The sequence below is a fragment of the Ceratocystis lukuohia genome, assembly GCF_044167205.1.
Source record: "Ceratocystis lukuohia strain C4212 chromosome Unknown Supercontig1_pilon, whole genome shotgun sequence".
In the NCBI taxonomy this organism is placed as follows: Eukaryota; Fungi; Ascomycota; class Sordariomycetes; order Microascales; family Ceratocystidaceae; genus Ceratocystis; species Ceratocystis lukuohia.
In genome coordinates, this window is record NW_027263520.1 from 369,334 (window position 1) to 389,371 (window position 20,038).

The following is a 20,038-nucleotide window of genomic DNA, read 5'->3' on the forward strand; positions in this document are numbered from 1 at the left end:
TGGCACACACTAGACGATAAATACATTCTGAGAGTGCCAAATTTCAACCAGGTGGTGGAGAGGCTTGATAAGCTCCTGCCAGTGCAAATGGAGTAACACACTAGATCAAGGCCACTCTTGGAAGGACACCTGACATGCCGCTCCGAACGTGACTTGGCAAGGAGGAGGAAACAAAGCGACACCAGACATGTGTAGAGGATACCCTGCCAGGAACGCTCGTTGCGTACTCCGACCGATCGAAAGATGCAAGTGGCAAACACGGGCGCCGGTAGACGCCAACAAGCAAACAGAACCGTAGACATTAAGTATGTTCAATTTCAAGACAGGGCCAAAATATTGACGTCATATATTTCCAAGTCCAAGTCCCAGACGCCTCAGAGATTTCGTTGACGTCATCTAGAAATCTAAAGCTTGACAGCGATATGAAAAAACACGCAATACTGGTGATTCTCACATAACGGTACTAGCCCAACTATTTCCAAGGTCGTTGAAACAGAGCGTATGGTATCGTGTGCTCCCATCATTATGTGATGTTGTACAGGCAAGAGATCAGAGGTTGCGAGCAAATATTCTAGCATGACGAGGGGCAAGAAGATAGCTCAAGTGGCACACAACACTGGTGATTCCCATGTGGTCGTCCACCATGATACTATCCTAGCGCTTTGTAGGTTGGCCAGGGGAGAACAGACGAGATCCCGTACTTTCTGCAAGCTTCAGCTGTACGTTGTTGCTTTTCTTGTTGTGTTTACTTACTTGCTACATTCTTGGGTGCGGCTTTACACCTGAGCAGTGCGTGGGGAAATAGTGACGAGGCAGAGACGTCCGGAATCAGCAAAGGCAGAGGTGAAAATATATTTATGTCAAGCCACATCTATCCAAGTCCCAGTTGCTCCCATTTCTTCAACAGCAATTGTTTCTTCTTCAGGCACTAGATGGCGACATTCATCTAGCCCTGGCAGCTTTCCTGATGTTCAAGGAGGAACAGGGGTGACATCGGAACGTTGCGGTCTCCATAGCCTGTGTTATGGGAAAAGGCACAATGCTATTAGACGCAGAGAATCTTCATTGTTCGATAGGACGTAAAAGGAGTCTAAATAGAAAGCTGTGATGGTATGCGGGGTAAACTATATCTACTCGCTTCACTGTGTTCCTGTAGTACTGTGTTGGGGAGACGTTGAAACTGGGGCATTGGACAAATCAAAGGGCATGACATTCCAATCGGAGAAACCGAGGCGGGTGCGGAAAGCTGTCTTCCCTTCATGACCCAGGCTCAGTCCGGATGTTGTGGAACGCTGCTACGACATCGAGGTTCGTGAAACAAAGTGCTTGGCTGATCTGACGGAGGGTTTCTTTGAAGTTTGGTAGGGATAACGGTCCTTTTTCACGATCTTTTCGAGCAACCAATAGTCCATACAAAGCCTCAGCCCACCACCTGGCTTTCTGGCAAACGGTATAGGGACTGCAGCTGTCGAGCTGCTTATTCGAATAAACTTCTTGTTTAGTAAGTTCGGTATGACTTGACGCAAGACAATCAGTTCATCATGGGAGAGGCTGTAGAGGGGACCCCATGGTACTTCAAAGCCTAGGACCGCGAGGTTGATCCCATAGTTCATCCCAGGGCGTGATGGTGGCAGGCATCGAGCGTACAGTGCTTGCGGGTCAAAGACGATGACATTGTTTCCACGGATCCAGTCAGGGACCTTAGCTTTCCACTCATCTGAACAAGGCACAATTTCCTTGGCCATTTTTCCCAACGTTCTGTTAATACCCTGAAGGCTTACTGTGAAGACTTTAAGGTCGTGTTGCCAGATCTTACGAAGCCGGGCTACCTTGAGTTCTGTTGGGCACACATTACCTGCGTGTGTGGTTCGTGATTGGGGAATGGGGAAATTGGGGAAAACGAGGCGGTGATTGGCGCGTAGCTTACACTGGCCTTATAATAGTGCAACCAAAGGTGTCCTATCAGGAGACCATCTTCATAAATGTCAGGCACCACCAGTGCGAATACCTCTTCTCTGGGGCCACCAATATCGAGTTCCAGTCGGGAAGCCTGTGTGGCCGCGGATGATAGTTAATCGTTGAAGGGTTTTAGTGATCGGGAGTTTGAGGACGGAGCAGGGCAGTTGATATTTCTTTGCCAAGTTTTCGGAGACAATCATGGACACTTTATTACCAGTATCTACTAAGGCGACTGTATGATAATGCCCATTAACTGCTACGTCTACATTGACTGGCCCTTTGATCAGCAAGTGTGTGTAGTGGAGGTTGTTGGCCGCTGCTTGTATCCTCTGATCGCAACTAGAATCAGAGGACACTAGCTTTCCAGAAGCTCTTTTTCTCCCCCTTCAAGAGCTGCCTCCACTCCTTCGGAGAGGGTTGCCTGTGCCTTTCGGACCTGGACACCTGGGGTCTCGGTGCGATGCCATATGGACACTGTCGCACGAAGTGGGTTGAACCCCCACAACGGATGCAGTGGTCGTTCTTTCTGCGCTGGTTACGTACTTCGACACTTGCCCACTTGGCATTACGCCGTGGGCTTCCCTGTTGGGCTGCTAAACTCGTGCATTCCCAGTCCATTGCGTCAGGATCTCGTGGCTGGGGTGCTGGGGAAAACCAAGCCTCTTCTTCCTCTCTCTCCAGGAAGAGAACCTGTGCCGCCGCTATCACTCGTTCTTTATAATCCTCATACCTCACAAAGGGGGGATTGCTTTGGGCATACTTGCGAAATGCAGGGTTGGGGCTCTGTCGGAACCAGAGGACTTTCTAGCTGTCATGTCACCAAGGTCATGACCTTGCGCACGGCTAAGGAGGTCCTCGAACTTCTGAACATGATCGTCGATGCGGGTCCTTGAAGACTTCTCCCGGGCGCACAACGAAAGCATCTGCGTCATAGAGTTTTGTGCCTAGTACTTTCTTAACCCGATTTCAAGCTGAACCTTAGGTACTCGGTCACACTAGAGTTATAAACTCGTAGTCTGGGCAGTGGCGGTCCCCTCAACTCAAGGAGTCTATCTTCACGCCCAGGACTGAGTTTCGAGAGTTCACACAGTCTGGCTGATCCCCTCGTCGTTTGAGGAGGATGCCCAGAGTGTCAACTCCACTCCTGGGTTTAGGGCTCGTCTGGGGTTCTGGGTAGCCAATCCAGCGTTGTTTCATCTGTATGATTCCAGCAACCGCTAAATATATTCAAGTTCAAAAAAGCAGCCAGGACGAGCCTGCCATCAGAGGACAACACCATATGCCGCTCCGTCTAGAACACGCCATCGCGTTTCCGTCGGCAGGCGTTGAAGAATGCCTACATACATGCGTAAAGGTATAAATACAGAGTAGAGCCCCAGGGCACGCCATGTACTTTAGTAGGTCTGTGACAAGACATGTAGAAACTGAATAGCCACCCCTTAAAGAGTGCAGGGAAATGGCAGTAAGCAAGCGGCAGGCCATGGCGCAGTAGAGGCGACTGCATCCCATGTTCGAACCAGATAGCTCATGTGCAATCAGTAGGCTCAACTCCAAGTCTGCAGGATAGATAGATAACTCACATCGTCGCCGATATCTCTAGATTTCTCTTGTTGCAGATAGGCCATGTGACTTTCATCTTCTATGTGCACGGTTTCGAGACTAGCAGACAAAATACAACTATCGAACCCCCTCATCATTGCCATAACGCGGCTCGGCCTCAGCACTGCACCCCCAGACTGATGGAGGTATATGATTGCTGAGGCCAAGCCAAGACATTCCTCATAAATGCAGTGTTAGGCTAAATTTCAGTGGCAGTCCTACAGGCTATAACGAGCAAGCCGCACAGCTTATCTGTCTCAAACATCAGCAATAGGTGGCCAAGTAAGCGGCTTATAAAACCAGCCGGCCTTCCTAAAGAAACCATTACCGGTTGTAATAGCTCTTAGGGGCCTCAATAAGCAATGACCGTCGTTGTGGCATTCTCACCCGGTAGGTGTCTAAGAAAGCTTCCAGCCGTAGTATTCTCAATAAAATCAGTATCCTTTTGTTTTGCCCTGTTGCAGCCACATTACATTAACTGCAATAATAGCTACTCATGTAATAGCTCCTACCCTGCAAAAGCCCGCAAGGCCCCTGAGAGCCCCCACGAGGCCCGACCGCCTTCCCATGCCATAGTAACGGGCTACTACAGCCAACGCTGGATCAGGTGGTTGTGGTGCTACGTTCCATCGCCAGAAACATGCATAAGATCGTAAATTCAGCTGAAGACAAGTCTCTATTTTAGAAAAGAAAGGCCGCAGCAGATGGTACGTACACTGGCTTATATATGACAGGGAGCAAGTGGCGAAGCTTCAATCAAGTTAGAAGACAGCCGACGGGAAGTATCTAGCTGAGGGCATCCCTCCGCAAACCATCCGATCAAAGTACCCTTTTGAACACGGCACGAGCATGCACAGGCCAACCCCAAACATCTAGCAGAAATCAGTAGCCAGCACTTGCGAATAGATGAAAGTACATGGCAGAGCCACTATAAGCAAAGCAGTCACCGCAAGATCCAAACGTAGAAGCCTGGATTAGCACTGCTCCCACGCTCTAGCCTGTCCTTTTCACAGCCCGACTTCTCATACCACCTCTGATGCTCATGCAGCCGGTAGAATCAGTATATGCGCCGTTTGACATGTCTCGATAGTTTTTACACATCCCAAGCATAGTCAGGACGAGTCCGGCACCAAGCCTCGTGGAGGGAGCCTTATCCTCTATCAATATTGCGTAGAGAACCCAGGTGTATGTTGCGTATATATTTCGTGTAGTTCCCAGTCAGACAACAAAAGTAATCGAATGGGGCGGGTATATTATATAGCATGGCCACAGTTATGGCGGCCTTGGTTTATAAAAAGCAAGGCCAAGGGCAAAAGTAATAAAAGTACAGGTCCTCATGGACAAAGACATACGGAGTCTCACACAGCAGCCGGTAGAGGAATCTACACAGCAACTTCCTCCTCAGGTCTACGCAGTAGCCTGGCGTTCCTGCTGCTGCTTCAGCTTCTCTTCAAACTTTTCAAATTCCTTGATAGCGATCTCTTCTTCGGGGTCCACCACCTGCATCACACCCTTGACTTCCTCAATCTATAGCAAGATACAGTGTTAGAAGGGAACATCATCGGCTGCCCAAGCCAAGCGAGCACAAAGGGAACTTACGTAATGCATCAGCATGCTTTCAATGCCATTCTTAAGGGTCTCGGTACTTGAGTCACAGGTCCTGCAGGCGCCCTTGAGCATCAACTTGACCATACCATCGCCCTCGCTAAAGCCACGGAACTCAATATCGCCACCGTCTTCCTGGATGGCCGGCCGTATCCGGGTTTCCAGGAGCTCCTTGATCATGCCTACAACCTCGGTGTCTGACTCATCATACGCCAAGCTATCGACCTCCTCCTCGGGTACCGGCTCGCCCTCTTTGCGGTCTGCCACATGGACAATTTCCTGGCCCGACGTAACGGCCTCAGTAATTAGCGCAAAGATCTCAGGCCGGATAAACGACCAGTTAGCATCAGTTGCCTTGGTGACGGTGATGAAGTCTTGGCCGTAAAATACCGACTCGACACCGTCAATGTTCATGAGCTGTGCGGCCAAAGGCGACGTGTAAGGCGGGGATATCGTCGACCGCGGTGAAAGGTACTCAATAGACGAGCGGTTCAGCTTCTCGGGAATGATGGTGTGGTTTGGCACGAACTTAATGGCGTCGGCGTTCGGCGTCGGTTCCGTTTGGATGAAGATCGTGCGTGCGCCAGAAACTAATACGCCACTCAAGCGGCCAGTTCGCAAGCTCCCAATCGCAGCGCTGTTGAACTGAGAGAGGATGTTCGGCCGAGAAGGGCTCCAGGCGGAGGAATATCTAGTTGAAGCTGAGGAGGAGCGGAATGCAGCACAGGAGACTTTGGAGTGGGTAGAACGGACGGTGACTCTGGAAGATGCTCGCAGAAGCGAGGCGGCCCTCGCCGATGATTGCAAAGACATGATGCAGATATATGTGTGTAAAAGGGGAGAGAAATCAAAAGAAGGGGGCAAGCGTTTAATGAAGCGTAAAAGAACCAAGAAAGGTGTGTTTCTTGATGAGAGTTTGCTATTTAAAGCGAGGCCTTCGGCAGTCCGAAAAGCGCTTTGGCAAGCACAAAGACATTCACATAGCTCATTACTAAGTGGATTCTGGCACATGTCATTGGCGCAAAAGCTGAAAGTGGGCACCTGACTTAGCTAGAGGGCATCGATTTTTCTGCTGACTAAGATGACGCAAATTAAAGAAAAAAAAATTAAGAAATTAGAGCTTAGCTTAAACATTTCAGTGGAGCCATTGTTTTGTTGGACTTTTTTTTTTTTTTTTTTTTTTTTTCCTGTCTCTAGTTCCAACGTCAGGTCGAAAAGTTTTCTAGTTGCTCTGGGGGTCTTCCAATTCAAAGCGAGTTTCGTTTCCAGCCTTCTTGTATCATTAGTTCTTCTTCCTTCTCCTTCCCCTCTTCGCGCTGTAGCCTGTCTTCTCCCTTAATTTGCGCTCTACATCAACCCATCTGCCAACAAATATCATGCTTAACCTCAACTACGCCTCGGACTCTGGGGACGATGCGACTTGTGCTCCTCCAGATCAGAAGCCTGCGAGTCTAGAATCGGCTAGGTCTGAGAAGCCCAGCCCTGAAAATCCCAGCAGTGAACCTGCGAGCCAATCTACCCAAATCAAGCCCAAGGCCGCCGCATCCACACAATCATCGCAAGACGTGCCACCACCAACGCCAAAAATGAAGCGTGGGCAACCTACCGTTGACAGCGACGACGAGGCGCCCGAAGAAGCAAGCTCTTCCAAGCCCGTGCGCGCTCTTGAGAAGAAGAAGAAGCGGCGCAACAACAAGCCCAGCAAATCCAGCGCCAATGCGCTACACCCGTCGAAACGACAGAAAACCGCGGGGGGGTGGAAAAGAAAACATCGATCCAGACGGTGCTCCAGAGGCGGTTTCTTCCGCAGCCACTACAGCTAAAGAGCCTGCTGCCAATTTCGTGCCAAATAACATGTGCGTGGTCTGCAAAGAGGCCAATGGCAAGTACAAATGCCCACGCTGCCGTTCTCAGATGTAAGTTTCCCGTCTACCTCCAATTGCGCTGGTTCAACCCATTAACTTCTTCCCTCTCCTCACAGATGCTCCGTCGCATGCAGCAAAGCACACAAGGAAAACCACCCCGCCGATCCGCCGCCTAAACCCAAGCCCGCACCCTCGACCGTCTTTATAGCACCGACACAACCATCATCGGACCCATCGCATCCCTTCAGCTTTCTCGACAACTCTGCTAAACTCAGGGCGTTGTTTGAGCGATACCCATGCCTGCCCGACGTGCTCATGAAGATCTCCGAAGCCAAGCAGCCGCCCAAGCCTACTCTTGGGCACGCCCTTTGTGCAGAGCGAAGCGAAGCGCATTGAGAAAAAACTTTGGGACCAGTCAGTAGGCGAGCAGCACGGCAAAGATGCGTTGCGACGTGCCCGCGAGCAGGACGGCGAAGAGGGAGAGGCTGTCAGGGCGTACTCGGAATTGATTATCCATCTCATGGAGGCGCAAGGCCGTGGCGGCGTGAGTGCAGTGCATAAGCGCAAGGCAAGAGAAGAGGGTGCAATGTTCCAGAAGCTAGCGCAGCCAGGAATGTCTAAAAGAGCGCGTCTCTGAACCAGAAGATGGGCATGTGCGGAGGAATGCTACCTCTCTCTCAAGCAGCATCCATTGTAGGTTTCTTGCCAAGTAAAAACATAGTAGTAGAGGATCACAGTACATACTTACATGCATGTTTGCATGCATGAAGAAAGGAATCTGCACACGGCCACTATCTTTTTTTGCGAGCATTACTTATTACTAGTGCATAATTTGCACGTGGGCTCGTGATGAGCAGCAAAGTTGACGGCGTGTCAGTAGGTATGTAATTAAAGTAAGAGGAAATTCCTCAATTATAAGTCAAAGAAATATAGAATGAGAAGAAGAGAAATGCCAGAGACCTGACGCTACAAAACGCCCCCAAATTTTTTCGTCCTGATTACAAGGCGACCGACCTTCTTCCACTAACACGTACGTGTATTGTCTAGAACAAAAGAAAATAAAATAATAAAAGAGTGGAACGGAGGAAGCACAAACTGACAAGTACGGCGTACATAAACGCCTCTTCGCTCACTGAGACGCCTGGCTTCAAGCCGTCGGCGTCTTGCGAAACCGCCGAAGCAAGCCCGCCCGCTGCTGATGCGGGGCTTCGCCAGCAAGAAACTCAACCTCTTGCTTCCCGCCATGGCTACTGCCGTTGCCCCCATGGCCTCCCAGGCGATGCTTCAAGCCCATAATTGACGATCTGCTCCATATCTTCTTACGCGTCTTGGCTTCATCACCTTCTATCCAATCTGCGCGCTCAGGGTGTGATCCCCGGCTATACGTCTTGCGACGGTATGTGTAGGCAGGTGACGTGCTAAACTCGTCCCCCTCTGTGGCAATGCGGCTCTCGCATGCAGACGAGACGGAGTGTTGGCGCTGCTGGTCGGAACTGTGGTGCTGGTGGTGGTGGTGGTGGCTAGATCGTTCAGGCTTGCTAGACTGTTGTTGTTGTGACTGGGATGAAAGCGATGTGGATGTGGATATGGATGTAGCCAAGGCACTGCCGCTTGTCGAGCTCCTCCTGCTATCATCCACTTTACTGCTGCTGCTGCTGCTCGTTGAAGAGGCGGATTTCGGAGCAGAGCCGGTGGTGTGGTGGGATGATGTATGTGACTCTGGGTTTGAAGCATCAGGTTTTGGGGCAGTGTTGTCTTTAGTAGAGAAAAGCCGACGCGGCAGCGGCATGCTCTGGCGCTTGCGAAGGCCTCCAGCTTGCAGCTTCTGCAGCTTGTGATGCTGCTTTTGCTGCTTTTGCTGCTTATGCAGTTCTTGCTGCTCCTGCTTCTGCTGCTGGACTTGCACAGCCAAGAGCCGGCGTGACAGCTCTTGCGCATCAAAGGGCTGGTTTCGGCAGTGTCGTGGTTGGAAGGACTGGTTGTTATGGCTGAAGGTATGGCGGTTGTAGTGCAAGGCCCAGGGGCCTTCAGGCTGGTGAGAGGCTGTCATGGTGGTGGAAGGGGATATGACGCAGGGTCGCAGGAGGGGCTATGACAAAGGCTAAAGCAGCGAGGTCTACGGCGTAGTAGACACTGCAAAGGGGGATGGATAGTACGGCCAATGGTCATGTATAAATATAGATGGCGTACAAGACACTAGGCAAAGCAGCAAAAACGAAGAGAGACAATATCCACAGAGCGAGCTCACACCTTGCAGCATGCGAGGGTAGGCAGACCAAAGATATCTTATATCACTGAAAGGAAATGAAGAAGAAGAAAAACAAAAAATAAAGAAGACGCAATAACAACAATACCAGTGGTACTAGACGACGGGCTCACAAGCAGGCCAGAGGGGAGACTCGGAACCGAGATGGTCAGAGCGGCAGAGGTTAAGAGGCATCTTATAGTTTCTTGGACTCAGTGCAAGCGGCAATTTAGGGCAATTGTTTTATTCCCCTATTTATCTCGTCCATCTAACTTTCGTTTGTGCTTTACAACTCCGTTCCAATCCCCAATGGCCTGCTCTGTTCTTCTCCAGGGTCTTCAAGTCCTTTCTAGCACCCAGCACCCTATACCCTATACCAGCTGGCCTGCAGGTCCACACGAAGACACATAAGTTAAGTTACATGGTGCCTGTGTTAATGTTTCTCTTTTGGGAAGTCTTTTTTCAACGACAGCCCATTCTGTTATTTCTGTGCCCTTCAACCGCATTATTGAACTGCAGGTAGCCCCCCCCTCCGTTACTCGCTCCCTCTTCTCGTCTCTGTCTGCTTGCAGAGGAGAGGGGCAAGTCGAGAGACTCGCTCGGTTACCCGCTTCCTCTTTCTGGCCCTTACGCCAAGACCCCATCTGCAGGCGAGGAACGACGCACAAAAGTCACATCAAGACTCTCCAAATACAGCAGGCAGCCCCGTTGGAAATTCTCGCATGTGGCGAGCAACTGAGAGGGGCTGAGAATCAATCCGGCCATGTGAGCGTGACTGAGCCCCTTTGATAGCCCGTTTTGCGGTTTTTTGCAATGCTGTGATACTGCCAACTAAAAATAGGGCGCCAGTTTCACGAGGACAATCAACAACTCTGTAGCGTTTATCCCTCAGCATAAGCATAGCATTGCGCGACAAGCCCATGCTTTGCCTCTTTGCTTGGATTTTTTGCTAACCCTTATTCTCGGTTTCTGGGCCAAACCCTAGGAAGCATTTCTCCTCTGCAGCGACCTGTTTCTAACTCTCGGCATTCACCAATGCCATCATGAGGTCTTTGCTTTTGCCCAACCTACGTGCAGGATTTAATCTCGGCGCGATATCATCTCGTCTTGTCTCTGGCCTGGTTATTTTGTTTCTTGGCTGAATGATGCTGCTATCACGTGATTCGCGACATTAATAAATAGAGGATGTGGTGTGGTATAACCACGATATCGATGACGAAGGATCCAAGCAAGAAAAGCACACCAGCTAGTGGACAGCACAGCGTGTGTCATAGATGCCATGCACTTATGTAACTAACCACACGTACCTTAAAAGTCTGACTGCTGATCGTTATAGCAGCAAGCAATTAAAACCAGCAGGGAGGAAGGACAGGCCAATGGCCTGTATTGGATCTCTTGCTCGAGACCCTTGCCCACCCGCCTTTACGTTCCTGATATCTCTTCCTAGACTCCTCAAAAGCTCGTTTTTTTTTTTTCTTTTTTGCTCACATGTCCTAACGGCAGCCAGAATATACTATACCCATGAGTAAGAGAAAGCGAGTTCATGGTACATGGTACATGCCGCTTGAATTCTGCGTCACAAAAGACAATGGGACAGGAGAAAAATGGGTCTGCACTGTAGTTGGAGCAAGGCACAAAGAACAAGGAATAAGGCATCAGTTTTCTTCTAGCCTGTGTAGCCACCTTGCTGCGATTCCCCAACTCCCTGTGACTCCAACTTGGAGATAGGCCACAAAACATTGGAGAACATGGCTAACTGCTTCCAGGCCATGGACAGCACGAGCACGATACCTTTGGCAGAGCAGAAATCCCACAGCTGCAGGTAAAAGACTCAACAGAAACAAGACAAGCAGCCTCCCATACCTCTTCTCCGAGCGGTTTTCGTCCTTCCACGTATTACCAAGGCCCGCGATATCATAATGAAGTCCCTCGTGGCCCCCATTATTAGCAATACATCAAAGACCTCTCCAATTTTGTCCTGTCGCTCTGAAGCCAATCAACACACGTGTCTTGCTTCTCTGTGCCAGCTTTCAATACGATAAATGCTTAATCCCTCGACTCATGCATCTTTTTTCTTAGTCTTCTTTTTTTCCGGGCTCAAAGAGAGCCACTTGTTCCCTCCCTTTCGTTCACAGTTATACCCCCACATGTCACATCATCATGGTCCCTCGTTGTCTCCTGCTCCCTCTGTGCTTTGCTTCTGGACACAACCACCCAACCATGCCCTGCAACGTGCCTCTATCCGGATGAAAAGAGTGGGCTATCTCGACCAAGGTGCAAAAGTGCATTGAGCCGGTGGGAGTATTTACATTCGGGACGAGAGGACGGGGGAGAAAAGCTCTCTTTCCCCTATCCTCTATCCTGCAGCTATTCTTAGGTAGGCCTGTGGCCAGGGCATGAATCAATGCAGGCGCATCATGTATGCATATTTTGAAATGATACGGGCGGCCGGACGAAGTTTTTTTCTTCTGCAGTTTGAGCGTTAGGGTTATTTGATGTTATTGTTGCATTTTTTCATCCCTGTTTTTTTTTTCTTTTTTTTTCTTTCTTACGTCTGCATGGATTTAGCTGAGCTTGGACTTGGATTGCCTACAGAAATCACAGAGATCAAACGACGCAAAAAGTTTTTGAATTTGAATTTATTCAATGCCTACTGGAATGGCCAAGACCAAACGATGCATGCGCTGCACGACGCAACTTGAACTTGAACTTGAATATATTTCAACGTCTACCAGAATCAACCCTCTGCAGCTGCACGACGCAAAAAAAAAAAAATCAAAAAATCAAAAATCAGTTTAACGGCCGCCTTAGAAAGGAAATTAGCATCTAGGCAACTTGCCTGAGTGGTTAAAGGGTATGACTCGAATGAATCTGTTCATCTCCGATATCATATGGCTTCGGCCGCGTAGGTTCGAGTCCTGCAGTTGTCGCTATCTTCCGTCTCAGTTCATGTTTTGCTTGCCAGCCGCCATGATTCACAGATCTACTGCGCTGGTTGTTCTTTTATCGCCTCCTGCTTGTCCTTCGCTTTTTTTTTCTCCTCTAGTAGCGTAGATGCATTCTTTCCCACGTAGACGTTAAATAATACAACCAACCAAACAAACAAACAAACATTCCTCCTCTCTACTCCGAAGCTGGCTTTTAGCTTCTATCAAGGACAAAGAACTCGTGGAATCGCTGTGACAGAATCCAGCAAGAGATCTGCCAGTTGCGGACTGACGCAGCATGAAGTGTAGGACCAAGTCCGTGCAGGACGTAAAGTAAAGCCTGACAGCTCTGGGCGAGTGACAGGAGACCAACAGAACCGCACCGCTCAGCACCCCTCAGCCATAAGTTACAAGTAACTTGCCTGTAAATAAATACACGCGTGCAGGTCCGGCTAGTCTGACACCGATTGGGCGGGCTCAACAGAGCCTTTGTTGTGTTTCCAGCTCTTTTACTTGCTACTTCCGAGATATGCCGAGATATAGGGGTTCTTGTAAATTCTCTGGCGTCGTCGTTTATTACCCATCACGTTGGTGCTGGGTCCGGGGTTACTGTGATGTTACAATGGTAACGTGGAAAGGGCATAAGAGAGCCATTGCACCTTCGAGACAAAGAGGTGTTGGTTGTCTGGGCGGGGGATTAGCGGTCGTCTGAGAGGGAAAGAAGGCGAAAAAATTTACTCGCCTGGACCCCTCAGGCTTCATGTCTTTCATGTCACATTTCGTGGGCTTTCTGGATGCCCCTGCTCTTTTGCGCTCTCTTGTTCTCCTCCTCGCCCTTTTCCCCTCTCCCCTCCCTCTCCTTGCTCTTCGAATGGCCTGGCCCATATTGCAAGCATCCTCCCTCTCCTCCTCTTTCTCCTCGTCTCATTCTGCTTTTGCATTCTTCTCTCCCCAACCGTCGATTCATCTCTCTGCCTGTTCTCTCTTCTCTCTTGATCTTGATGCTTGTTGTTGTTGCATCTCACAGAAGGATTTGATTGGTCTAGTACAGCCTGGGCCTTGACTTGGCTGGCTTTCCTGGACCTTTGGGAGCAAGCAAGCAGCAAGTCTGTTCTCCGTCTGCCCTTGGAACAGCATGGCGACCGATGGCGAATGCTAGCATCGAAACGTGAACATCACAAGCCAAAAGGAATCCTGTAAGTCACGTCACGCCTGAAACACCGTTGATCTTGTTTATCTTGTTTTGGCCGTACCAATTACCGGCTTATTTGATTGCTGTGCTGAGCTAGGAGAAGAAGCGCGAACAAGAAGGTTCTGCTTTGGCTGTCTCCGCTGGAACCCAGTGCCCTGCCCTGCCCTGCCTGGTTGGATTCACTTTGCTTTGACATGCAGCAGTGCGGCGAGTAGAGTTTTGTTTTTGCCAATCCTAATCTCGTGTACCCATTTCCCCTGCATTGAACCCTATCCGTAATGCTGGCTTTTGGACCGGGCAGGCTTTTCTCGGTGTCTTTTTCCTGTGAACTTCCCGCTGTCAAGCCGTCGGTCAGAGTGGCTCAGAGCTTGTGGCTAGTAGCCAATTTGCTTTGCTAGTTTGTGTTCCTCAAGTTGAAATTGATAGGAGCACCATCCATACCTCTTGACGATCCCCTTTAGCATCCACGCTGCTGGAAAGCAAAAACAAAAAAAAGGAACGCTTCTCTTCATCCTACTGTGCCCTAACCAGCTCCACGGTGACTCGGCAATACTGGCTTGCACATGTTATGCATGTGTTTGAGTGTCTGCGTCTGAAAGGAGAACGGGCGCACAATTGCTTCGGCTCCCGATTCCCCTCTTTGCGTTGCCTGTTTCGTCTCGCTCGTCCTCTCGAGTTACATTCTTCCTGATAGTGTCAGCCTATCCATGTTGTTGTAGTAGCAGTGCTGCGCCAAGTCGAGTAGAAACGACGCAATTAGCCAAACAAGCGGGACGGCCCTGGACTTTTGATAAGCTATCAAATCCTCTTTGCACCACCGGCTGGGGTCCTCTGCTCTGGTGACGGCGGTGTAATTTGCAGAGTCGTGTCTGCAGTGCCTGCAGTGTCTGTAGTACCCCTCCCTGCCACCATGGCTGTGGGTGGTGGTGGTGGTGTTGCTGTTATGCTGGCTATTGAAAGGTACTGCTTTTCACTCTGATGCAAAGGCGATGCAAGATGCGGCCTTGATCCCTCTCTCCTCGTGAGCTTGGGCGAGCGAGCGCCACCAAGCCTCGAGGCGTAGTTGAGCTACTTGCAGCTTGCAGCTTGCAGCTTGTACCTCGCAGCTTGCACCGCAGCTTGCACCGCAGCCTGCAGCTCTCAGCTTGCAGCTTGCAGGCATCATTGGTCTCCCCTGGCAACTTGGCTGTCTTGTAATCTAATGGTCAATCTAAAGCCTGCTCGTTCCCCTCCTAGCGATGGCTGATTGTCTGGTCCAGCCAAGCAACCAGGTGAAGTCGGACCTGGGCTTTGTTCTTTTGTTCTGATCCTCTGCCCAACTTTGGCGGCACTTGCAAAGCTTTATTTGTTGCTAGGTCGCACTACCCCGGGCCCAGCGATCATTTTCTTCACGAGTTTCCCTTTCTTTTTCCTCCGTCTTCCTGGTCTGATGTTGCCTGCTTGCTTGCTTGCTTGCTTGCTTGCTTGCTTGCTTGATTGCCTGATTGCTTGATCGCCTGTCTCTTGTCTCCTCCATTCAAGGTTTTTGCCTATCAGAACAGGCCGCCTTTGCTTCTTCTTCATCTTCTTCACTGTCGTCCCCCGTCTTTGACTCTTTGGCCTTTGCTCCCATGAGTTAATTGTAGTTTGACTCTGTGCCCCTCTTGCGATGCGTACTGGACCCCCGGCTTTTCACGCACAATAAAAACCTACACACGAGCCACAAGACGGATGCATAGAGCGCATAGTCCAGCTGAGCGCGCAAATCACATCACAACGATCACAAGATAAAAAGCACGGATCACTGGCAGAAATCATAACAAAAGTCATGGACTCACGAGCTCACCGTCGATCTGTATTGTCGCAGAAATCTTCCTCCGCAAGTTCTGGCTCGCACACCACCGCAAGTCGCTCCACCCGCCGCTCACTAGTTTTTGATCACGAGTCTTCCCTTTTTATATCGCCCGCCCTTTCGCCCGCCTCGATTGCCGACGACTCGTGCGCCGACTCCATTTGGTTCTTGGATCTCGACAGCCCATCGTTGCCCCCAGACCTGCCAGCCGTGCCTCACCACCATACCGACTACCGAAAGCCCTCTTCTCGACATTCCGCATTGTATCATAACAACAGCCCCAGCCACAACGCAAAAACAGCCCATAGCCGTGCACAATCTGATGCGCATGCTTGCGATCACACGAAACTGAGCATACACCCGCCGGCATTGCACTCAAACCGCGATTCGTTCGTATCGATTGTCAACGACCCTTTCTTCCAGAGCCTCCAACTCGGATCCTCACCAGATGCACCATCCCTTGATTCCATAGCGCAGACTATCGCCATTGAGGAAGCACATCGTGCACGGGACAAGCAGCTTGACATAGCATATACGACCTCCTTCATCGATACCGACCCAGACCCAGACTTTGATAGCGAGGGGCAACTCGACGAGCTGCCCTATGTCGAAGAAGAAGTTGCTCTTTCACCCCGATATTCCGGACCTGCAAAAGTGTTCCATGCAGCAGGGCAGCAAGACTGGGCTCGTTTCCAGCGTCGACAATCCCTAATGATAGATCCAATGCATCCAGGGCAGTCCAGATACAGCCACAGCCGCAAATTCGAGGTATGTCACAGGGTGGGTGGCTAGGAAAACAAATGCCCCAAAAAAGCCAGCGCCATTATTTCTTTTGCTTGTTTCTTTTCCTTTTTCCTTTTTTTTTTTTCTTTTTCCATTTTTAGATATTTAGAAACGTCGAAACATACGTGATTTTCGAAGGCTTCCGGCAGTCTGTCTTGGCCACGTGCTACTGGTCTTGGAGGAAAAAAAAAAAAGAAATACTCAGAGGCAAAGACAAAGATAGATTGTGTGTGAAAGGAAACGAAGGGGGAGCAGGCAGAAAAGTACGCCATAATGACACCCGGAATGGGCTGAGCTGCCCAGCGTCTTTCTCCCTCGCTCTTCTACCTCGTCATGCTGCGTTTCTTCTCGAACTCGACCATCGCCATAGTTGTTGCTAACCAATCTTCCTGTTCGTCCCAATGAAGCCAACCAGATCGCACGCCAAATCCAGGTCGACCCCAACGACGCAAGGGACTGCCAAAGCGGCCGCTAGAAAACCACAGGCCATGGACGGCCTGAACATCGCTGTTGTCGGTGCTTCAGGCGTTGGAAAATCAGCGTTCATACAACAGGTCGTTGGTCTTTCACGCCCTCCTTTGTCCGATGCAACCACCCTTTCCTTCTCCATCAATAACACTACGTATCCCGTCACATTATTCGAACTCAACCTAGAGGCGTTCGATTTTGGCCCTGCCCAGCCGTTTCAGTGGCCGAAGCAGATCAACGGCCATATCACACCTCAGGTTGATGGGGCACTGATTCTTTACGATGTAACCAACATTGAGAGCACGCGTGATTTGCACAAAACCCTGAGTAAGCCAGCCTTGTATTTCGTTTTCTCCTCCTTTTGCCAAATCTGGGCATTTCTCCCGGTCCAGCCCAGTATTGAAGGAAAACCATCGCCAGTCTGTTTTATTGTGATTAGTTTTTTTTTTTTTTTCATTTTTTTTCCATTTTTTCCCTTCAACGTCGTGGTGATGGTGATGGTGGTGCTGCCGCTGCTGCTGTTATCGTGACAAGTCTTTCTGCGCTTTGCAGGCTAACCTCTGACAACCAACCCGTTCCCGTTTTGCATTTAGATACCCTCACGAATTCCTCATTACCAGCAGTCCTTGTTGCTTGCAAATGCGACCGTCCCCCAAACTGCCGTGAAGTCAACGCTGAAGTCATGGCCAACCACGAGCGCTTCAAGGCATGCGCTGGCAGCGTTGCCTCGTCATCCAATAACCCAGAACAAGCTCGGATCGGTCTGTCGACAATCTTGCGCGCAGCCCTCCACATGCGACGGGGTGAGTTTTGGCCCTTTGTTGTTTGTCCCAAGAACCACTAACTCGTCTCCCCATCCCCCTGTCTGTTTTGTTTTTGTTTTCCTGTACCGGTTTTTTCTTGCTTTGTCGGCCGGCATTCACTTCCTCCACTTGGCCTCGCTTCGCTTCATGTCCGAGAAGCTCCTTTAAATTTCACACGCAAAAAAAGAAGCCTTTGCTGTTCTTTGCCGTTAACCGCGCCCCTAACTTCTCGTCCTATTGCTCCTTCTGCTGCTCCTTTGTCGCTTCAGGCCGTGGCCGGTTCCAGAATGGCTCTACTCTTGGCCGCTTAGCTTGGCTACAAAGGCGCAGCACAGCACAGCAGAGCGCTATCCACAGCACTCCCTACAGCACCCTCCACAGCACTGCCCAGCACTCTGCACTCCACCACTCCACCACGCCATAACTTGGCAGAGCTGCCCTTCAGTACCCCCTGCCCCCCTGGCCCCTACCTGGCCTTCAGTGGCCCTAGTCACCTCTTCCTTCTGTTCTATTCCTTATCCAGTCCCTTAGGTCCCCGAGTTTAACAATGTTTCCTTCCATCCTGCACCAAATTGTGTTTCATGATCCCTGGCTTCTTCTGTCTTGTTGCTAACTGATTTTGATTTTCCCTCGCGATTTCTCCTTGTAGAAGCCATCGAACCTCCATATCGAAGAAGAGCTGCCTCTACCGCTAATTTGGAAGTCACCCCCTTTGATGCCAACCACCACTCTTCGCGTCCCCTGAGCCAACAAAGTAGCAAGCACAGCCGTGCAAGCTCAGATATGTCAGTTATACGCGGATTTTCATCTGCCACACATAATCCAGATCAATATCGAGCCCGGAGTCCTAGAGGCGCCTTTCCAAGTTCCTCGGAAATATTTGGCGCCGACATTGAAGAACATTCACCCGAACCTTCGTCCCCAATCATCGCAACACCAAACACTACCTCGACCTCTTGCTCATCTTTCCACGGCAAAAAAGCTACAAACATTAGTCTGAATAGCGTTACCTCTAGCGACTGCTTTCTCGATATGGACGAGTCTGACGGCGAGCCTTCATCCTCCCGTCGGGGGTCTGACGATGTCCCGATTCTCCAGAGAGATGGAGACGCTCTATACGACATGGAGCTTGACAGGTCGTCAGCAAAAGGCGACCACCCGAGCAATACGCGGAACCAGGCTGCAGGCGTCACCCTTGACGACCTCATTAACAGGCTCCTCGCATTGCGCATGGCCAAAGCTGAACACAACTTTGCCAACGTCTTTTTGTGCATGTACCGCAAGTTTGCCGCCCCCGGCGACCTCTTTGCACGTATTTTGACGCGACTTGACCATGTACGCGACGACAAGACACAACACTACCTCACCAAGACTGCAACTCAACTGCGCATTGTTGATGTGGTGGTACGCTGGGTTTCCCTCTATCCCGGCGACTTTGCGCGGCCTGCTACCCGTCGCAACCTGCGGGAGTTTGTTCGGAACCTTGCCACCGAGCCGATATTTGCCATTGCAGCCCAGCAGATACAAACATGTCTAGCATCAAGCGTTGTTGATGACGACGATACAGGCTGGGAAATGTCCGATGACCCTACAGAGGATGATGCTGATCGAGCTGCCGCCGGCCAAAGCGTGAGCGACATGTTCAGCGGCATCATTGCGCTGCGCCTGGAAGACGACGACCGGATGCCCTTGACTCACGGGCTTGATCTAGAGATCCACGGCCATTCGTCTCTGAGCGCCACCTCTGGGATCCAGTGCCACTACAACTCGGTTGAAGACTATGAACGTGCAGCATCCAAACTCGTGCCAGTGGAAATGTTTCCTATGAACAAGGCACGTTTTCACCAATTCATGGAAATTTCAAACGAAGAGGTGGTGTCTGAGATGACGCGCATAGATTGGATCATGTTTTCATCAATTCGCGTGCGAGACTTGGTTCGATATGTCAGTCTGTCGGCTGAGCAAAAAGCCAAGGCCAAGAGTCTCAAAAACGTCAACCGCATGATTATGCACTTCAATCACATTGCGCGATGGGTGGCCAACATGATCTTGCTGCGCGATAAGCCCAAGCACAGAGCTCAGATCTTTGAAAAGTTCATTGACATTGCCCATCGGCTACGAGGCTACAACAATTACAACGGTCTGGCAGCCGTGCTTGCTGGCTTGAATAGCACATCAATCCACCGCCTGGCGCAGACCAAGGCACTCTTGCCAGCGGATGCGCAAAAACAGCTCGCTATGTTGACACTGCTTATGGCTACGCAAAAAAGCTACTTTGCCTACCGTCTAGCATGGGAGAACTCGCCTTTGCCTCGTATCCCCTTTATTCCACTGCACCTGCGCGATCTTGTCTCAGCCGAGGAAGGCAATAGTACTCTGGTCAGCTCGGACAAGAACACGACGCTTATCAACTGGGCTAAATTCGACGTGCTTGGCGAGGTGTTACTGCCAATAATGCGTAGCCAGGGCATGGAATACTCGAACCTCCGGCGCAACGAAAGCGTCCGCGAGCTCTTGCTTGAGTGTCGCATGCCGACAGACGAGGACGAAATTTATGCGCGTAGTACAGAGCTGGAGAGCACGCTAGCAAACTCATCGCTGCCGCCAGATAGCTTGAAGAAAAAGTTCCCTTGGTTTGCCAAATAGTTGTTTGGTGGACGTGGTGCAGGCTTCTTTTCGCTAGTCTCAAGGCTAAAGCAATAATGCTCTTTTTTTTTTTCTCTTCTTGTCACCTTTGATTTTTTGGGGATGAATCGCCAAG

The 20,038-nt window shown here is 50.3% G+C and overlaps 6 protein-coding genes across 6 annotated transcripts; 3 read left to right on the plus strand and 3 right to left on the minus strand.

Moving 5' to 3' along the window:
- Window positions 1-1,295: 1,295 nt before the first annotated feature.
- Window positions 1,296-2,891, minus strand: HOO65_010091 (putative retrovirus polyprotein; the record flags this gene model as incomplete). Its single annotated transcript, XM_071005743.1, has 3 exons — window positions 1,296-1,928; window positions 2,503-2,660; window positions 2,720-2,891. The coding sequence occupies 3 exons, from the start codon at window positions 2,889-2,891 to the stop codon at window positions 1,296-1,298; spliced, it is 963 nt and encodes a 320-aa protein (XP_070861913.1).
- A 2,074-nt stretch (window positions 2,892-4,965) lies between these two features.
- Window positions 4,966-5,976, minus strand: HOO65_010092 (NifU-like protein; the record flags this gene model as incomplete). Its single annotated transcript, XM_071006029.1, has 2 exons — window positions 4,966-5,085; window positions 5,158-5,976. The coding sequence occupies 2 exons, from the start codon at window positions 5,974-5,976 to the stop codon at window positions 4,966-4,968; spliced, it is 939 nt and encodes a 312-aa protein (XP_070861914.1).
- A 563-nt stretch (window positions 5,977-6,539) lies between these two features.
- HOO65_010093 (Zinc finger HIT domain-containing protein 3) lies at window positions 6,540-7,665 on the plus strand (the record flags this gene model as incomplete). Its single annotated transcript, XM_071005984.1, has 3 exons — window positions 6,540-6,919; window positions 7,145-7,398; window positions 7,451-7,665. The coding sequence occupies 3 exons, from the start codon at window positions 6,540-6,542 to the stop codon at window positions 7,663-7,665; spliced, it is 849 nt and encodes a 282-aa protein (XP_070861915.1).
- A 510-nt stretch (window positions 7,666-8,175) lies between these two features.
- HOO65_010094 (uncharacterized protein) lies at window positions 8,176-9,078 on the minus strand (the record flags this gene model as incomplete). Its single annotated transcript, XM_070999636.1, has 1 exon — window positions 8,176-9,078. One exon carries the CDS (start codon window positions 9,076-9,078, stop codon window positions 8,176-8,178), a length of 903 nt encoding a protein of 300 aa, XP_070861916.1.
- Window positions 9,079-15,199: 6,121 nt separating this feature from the next.
- On the plus strand, window positions 15,200-17,701 carry HOO65_010095 (Ras guanine nucleotide exchange factor A; the record flags this gene model as incomplete). Its single annotated transcript, XM_071005475.1, has 4 exons — window positions 15,200-15,991; window positions 16,492-16,801; window positions 17,098-17,277; window positions 17,547-17,701. The coding sequence occupies 4 exons, from the start codon at window positions 15,200-15,202 to the stop codon at window positions 17,699-17,701; spliced, it is 1,437 nt and encodes a 478-aa protein (XP_070861917.1).
- A 608-nt stretch (window positions 17,702-18,309) lies between these two features.
- On the plus strand, window positions 18,310-19,923 carry HOO65_010096 (Ras guanine nucleotide exchange factor A; the record flags this gene model as incomplete). The annotated part of the gene is made up of 1 exon (XM_070999637.1): window positions 18,310-19,923. One exon carries the CDS (start codon window positions 18,310-18,312, stop codon window positions 19,921-19,923), a length of 1,614 nt encoding a protein of 537 aa, XP_070861918.1.
- Between the last annotated feature and the right edge of the window lie 115 nt (window positions 19,924-20,038).